The following is a 5,837-nucleotide window of genomic DNA, read 5'->3' as shown; positions in this document are numbered from 1 at the left end:
AACCTGAGCAAATTTGCTCATCTCCTGTCCCCACCCAATGTGAGAGGCGCCAAATTTAGGCGCCAAAACGAATCCCATAGCACAAGTTCATGTACTGCTGACACAAAGACAACGAGTGGCTCACAGATACGTTGTTGGAACTGACGCAGGGGTTAAATATTCTCATTCCTCAATTCGACTTTAGCAATGCCTTCTCCCACCGTCAACACAAACTCTCTGCGCGATCACGCTCGAGAGCAAGCCAAGCAGCGCGTCCTTCGTGTCTTCCGCGAAGGTGGTGATTGGAAACTTGCTGCAATCCACAACGACATACCCTACAATACTGCTCGCCGTGCTATCCTGAACAACACTGCGACGGCCAAGCCGCGAGGTGGGGTCCGTCAGGCTTGTGTGAAAATGACGGTTGAAGTGATGGCAAAGATCGAGGAGTATATTGATGAGGATTGCAGGGCTACTTTGACTAAATTGTGTGACAGACTGCGTAGCGACTTAGGTGTTGTTGTAGGCAAGTCATATATGCACCAAAAACCTGGGCAGTAACATCGTGCAATAAGATATTCTATTTAGCCGATATTAGAAGATGCCTAATAAAGTTTAAGACGTTGTCTCAATTTGGGCTCTTTCTGCTATAGCGTTTGTGCTATTGAGTACCAGTCCAGGGCCAGGCAAATGCAGCCACCGAACGACTCACATGTCAGCTGGAATGATATTGAAGAGCCAAGTTTGATCGATTCGCGTGGGCACCCGTGTTCGCAGCGTTCGCCAGATACTGGAGCGCTGCGACAGCCGAAGCCGACAGTGGTGTCACTCATTTCCGTGGCTGGCGGTGTCTACATTGTAGACTCTACAGTACAAGATCGGGCATGGATGCCCTCTGTGTAAACAATCGGAGGCCGTGATCCAGATCCCAAGCCCTATGTACGCCCAAATTCGGTCCGATTAGCCTGTCTCTCGTTCGTTTTGGGCGCGTCAACTTTACCTGCGAAGCGTCCGGGCCAGAGTGTCCCAAGCAAATGACTTGGTGTTTGTAAGACTAGGGGTTACTCGATCTGTAAACCAATTTGGTTACCCAATCATGGCATGGCTATCAAAGCTGTGGATAGCCAACTTCCTATGCGACGGTGAGCCCAGCCACGCAAGATACCTTCCCTGGTAGAGCAATGCTACTAGCTTGGACTCCGAGTCGGACTACCTTTTTTCCATTTTCGATTTTGATCGACACTTGACAAGTCAATCACAAAACCAACATCAACTGCAGCACAAGCCATGTCGACTGCCCCGAGGACCGTGCACGCGTATGCCACATTCGCCATGGGCGAGGAAGCCAAGCCATGGGAGTACCAGTCGCGTCCTCTTGGCCCAGAGGACGTGGAGATCAAGATCTCGCACTGTGGCATCTGTGGCTCCGATCTACACACCATGGACAGCGGCTGGAGTCAGACCATGTATCCGTGTGTGGTCGGCCATGAGATCGTCGGTGAAGTGACGCTGGCCGGCGACCAAGTGAAGGGCATGAAGGTCGGTGACCGTGTGGGTGTCGGTGCGCAAGTGTGGGCCTGCCTCAACAAGTTCCCGGACGATCCGTGCAAGGAATGCGCCAACGGCAAGGACGCCTACTGCCGCCACCACGTGGGCACGTACAACTCGAAATACCGCAAGACGGACGACGCAATCACGTACGGCGGGTACGCAGACTACATTCGCGTCACGCACGAGTACGCGTTCAAGATCCCAGACAACATCCCGTCGGACGTGGCCGCACCGCTGTTGTGCGCCGGCACCACCGTGTTCACTCCGTTCAAGGAGGTTGGTATCAAACCTGGTGACCGCGTTGGTATCGTGGGCGTTGGAGGGTTGGGCCACCTGGGCATCCAGTTCGCCAAGGCTATGGGTGCCGCTGCAGTGGTGGCCTTCTCCCGCTCAGCCAGTAAGGAGCAGGAGATCCGTCGTCTCGGTGCAGATGAGTTCGTCGTGTACACAGACGAGAAGCAGGCGGCGGACGCAGCCAAGTCGGTTGACATTCTACTGATCACAGCCGACGCCAACAACATGCCCTACACGCTGTTCCTGAGCTTTCTGGCGGTGCACGGTACTGTGATCATGGTTGGTCTGCCCAATGACGAGATCAAGTTCAAGCCGTTCCCGCTCGTAGCCAAGGGCCTCAATTTTAAGGGCAGCGCCATCGGCAGCATCCAGGACATCAAGGACATGCTGGATGTGGCGTCCAAGAAGAACGTACGCCCTGTGATCCAGAAACTTCCCATGAGCAAGGTGAACGAGGGCATCCAAATGGTGCGCAGCGGCACTGTGCGCTACCGCGTCGTGCTAGAGAACTGAATGGGTCGGCTGCGCTTTATCGACACTGCCCATCCGCTCTTACCTAGATAGCTAGCCCCCGCAGCGAACAACCAGCTGCACAAAATGTATAACACCACTTGAAAGCAGAACAGCTGCACGAGATCCATACACATGCAGATTCTAATTGAGTGCACAGAGTTGAAATGCCTCGTTCAGCTGAAGCTAGCGGAGGTAATGCAGATCAGCATCGAGGTGACTGAATGGCCGGGGTAGGTTCTTGGCTTCTGCGCTCTGCTCGCACGCTTTTGCTGACGCAGCGCGATGGTTGTGCCACTAAAATATTAAGATGTGCTGGTACATTTGATATCTTGAAGTTGCCTTTTTGTTAAACGCAGATCTCCGACGCTGCTAATAAGGTAAAATGCCAGTTTAAGTCATTTGGATCAGTTTAAGGCGCACCAATAGCAGTCGTAAATGCATCTGATTGGTTATTTTTAGAGCGGCGCTCGCCTCCACGAATACCTGTCAGTTTTGATCTGGCTTCCAACCATGAAGCGTCGCACAACGTATAGCAGCAAGAAGAAGATGGAATTGGTGAGGTCTATTCGCGAGGGAGGCAGCATTGAAGCTATTGGCTTCTTGGCTGCGATACAAGGAGACAGTACAGCACGATATCTTGCTTCTGCCTGCTCGCCAACACAAGCAGAGTAGGAAAAAGAAAAACTAAGACAGTGGCTGGTAGATTGTTAACGCGTGAGATGCTTCAGCAACCTGACCAGCCCTCCCAACGAAACGCGCCGAAGCGAACAAGAAAATCGCAGAGAGACAGAATTTCTACAAAAACGACAGCGAGTGGTATGCACCACCAGGACCAGGAGCTTCATCAAAAGCAATACCACGATCACAACCACGAGAGCGAGCACAAACACGAAGAGGTACAAGGCATGTAGAGCGAATTGGTGCTAGTGCAGCAGCAGTCAGAAGTTGCTAATAGTGATACGGCTCTGTTCGAGGTGAGCTTCTAAATACTCCGGATTCTAATACACCATCTATTTTGATCCAAGTCAAGGTTATAATTTTACGTGGGTTCTAATCGGAATTTACAGAAAGTCAACAGTACGTGCACGATCGTACATAAAAGCCTCTTGTCCATACTCAAGTCAAGTTTAAAATTGTCTTAAACTGGCACACGACGAAAAAAGATGGTAATTTCAAACCGCCACTGATGGCCGAATAGTACTCAATTAATATGTTGCGCTTAGCAATAAGAAAGACGAGATTCTGATAATTCCAGTCGTGGTTGTTTTATTCTCATCTTCAATGTCCGTTGAAAATTATGAGCTTTTAAAGTTGGTCATCTGTCACTGACTTAAACTGGCATTTTACCTTAATTTTGATTTGCGTCAGCTTCAGCCGAGCGTTCTCCTTGCTCTCTCTTTCATTAGACTCACAATGGCGCGCAAGACCCACTTACTATTCGACAAAAGATGCTTTCCCAGCTGAATGCCTTCTCTTCTTCGTTGTGAAGTCTATCGATAAATAAGCTACATGATTAGCTCGCTCTAGCTGTGAAGTAGTTCATATCGTCGAAGAAATTGATTTTTTTAAGTCATGACATTGATCAAGTCTAACAACGTGCAAGCAAGTATGCGAGTGTAGGACAAGCGGTATTTATCGAGATGTTACCCGCCGACTCCCATGGGCTTGAGAAGGTTCCGCCAGTACTTATCGTAGAAGTAGCTATAATCGCCTGAGATGCGGCCGTTCATCCCGTTTGCCCGTTCTACGAGCAACTTTGTAATGTCAATGAGCTTCAATTCGGCGTCAAACCACTGTTTGAACTGCAGTGATCGTAAGCTAGAAATAGTTTCCGCCATATTTTTACTCATCGTCGCGTCCTTTTGAGCGACAGCAAGAGCGCGAGCAAGATCTATTTTGTCATCAAAGTGCTTCTCTAATTCAGAGATAACCGCAAACTCGCTTGGCTGATTCTCGTACGTATTGAGTTTCTTGACGCAGGACACCCAGGTAACCAGCTTCGGATTTCCAGCAAGATTTTTAGTGTCAAGCTTGAAATAGTTGAAAGCGTCGTCTGCTTTTCTCCCGCGGGCCACCCAAAGTTCCATTGCCACCTCTTCGCCGTAGTATTTTCTCATCGTCGAAAACATTAACGTAAAAGCGTCCTTCGGGACCATATCCTTTGCGTATGAAAGCCACATCTTCAACGCTGGATTCTTTAGAACATTATGCCCAGAATCTCGATGGAGCTGCAGGAGCTTGAACACGTTCTCTACCGTCCGTTTTTGATCCCACCAAATTTTTAATTGTGCGTCCCACACGTTCATAGCAATGAATTTGCTTTTAGCACTACCGCTGGCCTTTGCTGCAGCTATCATATGAGCTAGTCCATCGTCACCAGAGTCTTTCCTGCCAACCAATTGTATGGATCAAACTTTTTGCTTGTTTTTGCGTAGGTGATCCACGTATTTAGCACTGGATTCAGAAGAATGTCGCCATCTGTGTCCAGCTTCAGAATACTGAAGATTTCTTCCACCGTTTTCTTTTGACCAGTCCAAATCCCAAACTGAATGGCTTCAAACGACTCAGCAATGCTCTTTGTCGTTGGGACTTGTTGTACTTGAGCCAGCCTGCTGACCAGAGTCTCCTCGCCGAAATTACTCGCCAGTGTTCTAAACATGGCCACTTGACCCTTTCTTCTTGTAGATGTTGCTCACAGACTGAGCCCACGCTTGGTACTGTGCACTCTCGAAAAGCTGCGTCTCCACCATACCGACGTTGAGATCCTAAAAAAGGTTTTGCGTGGCTTTCTCTTTTTCGGACATTTTCTTTGCTGTAGCTTTTCGAAACATCGCTTCCCCCGGGTTGACCAGACTTTTAAGCTTCGCAGCACCTGGTATACTTTTATGGCTGAGCATTCTCTCTCCGAGACTGCCACCATCTTCACCGAACGTTGGTCTCATGTCCTTCCTCACGTTCCCATTTATTTGACCGTCCACCGCACTATTCAAATCTTCAGTCTTGACAGTTCTCGTACTGGAGGCAGGTGCAAACAGAGCGAAAGCTAACAGCAGTGAGAACCACGTCCGACCGAGCTTGATAGTCATTGAGTGGGGAGAGTGATGTGAACTTTGCTGCAGAATGCAGAATGACATGTAGATATAATGGGTTGCAAGGGGACCCAATACAAACACTTAAGTATTTGTTACATACCTCGAAGTATCAGCAAAAAGGTCGTGACTGACCTTGTGACCTGGTATCCGCTGATAAGCGGCAAGAATCGGATGTTATCTTGAAGATATCACGATTAGGTTCTGACCTAATATAAGCAATTCTATTGGTCATAAAGCAAGCCAAATATTGTAAACGTCAATTTCCAGCTTGTTGCAGCACGCAAGACTCACAAGACGACGGGGGTGCTGGCTTTTCCGTCTATGCAAGGTGTTAGCAAGGAGACGGAGACGGACTTCGCGACGTACAAGGCCATGACGTCGGAGATGACACTAATGCCTGCTATTGAA

General features: G+C 49.0%; 2 protein-coding genes across 2 annotated transcripts; one reads left to right on the top strand and one right to left on the bottom strand.

The window, feature by feature from the left end:
* Positions 1-1,266: 1,266 nt before the first annotated feature.
* PITG_21743 (mannitol dehydrogenase, putative) lies at positions 1,267-2,337 on the top strand (the record flags this gene model as incomplete). Its single annotated transcript, XM_002894867.1, has 1 exon — positions 1,267-2,337. The coding sequence occupies one exon, from the start codon at positions 1,267-1,269 to the stop codon at positions 2,335-2,337; it is 1,071 nt and encodes a 356-aa protein (XP_002894913.1).
* A 2,765-nt stretch (positions 2,338-5,102) lies between these two features.
* Positions 5,103-5,423, bottom strand: PITG_23209 (uncharacterized protein; the record flags this gene model as incomplete). The annotated part of the gene is made up of 1 exon (XM_002894866.1): positions 5,103-5,423. The coding sequence occupies one exon, from the start codon at positions 5,421-5,423 to the stop codon at positions 5,103-5,105; it is 321 nt and encodes a 106-aa protein (XP_002894912.1).
* Between the last annotated feature and the right edge of the window lie 414 nt (positions 5,424-5,837).

The sequence above is a fragment of the Phytophthora infestans genome, genomic scaffold (genome assembly GCF_000142945.1).
Source record: "Phytophthora infestans T30-4 supercont1.379 genomic scaffold, whole genome shotgun sequence".
In the NCBI taxonomy this organism is placed as follows: Eukaryota; Oomycota; class Peronosporomycetes; order Peronosporales; family Peronosporaceae; genus Phytophthora; species Phytophthora infestans.
The sequence above is the reverse complement of the archived record's forward strand: the minus strand, read 5'-3'. Positions and strand labels throughout refer to the sequence as shown.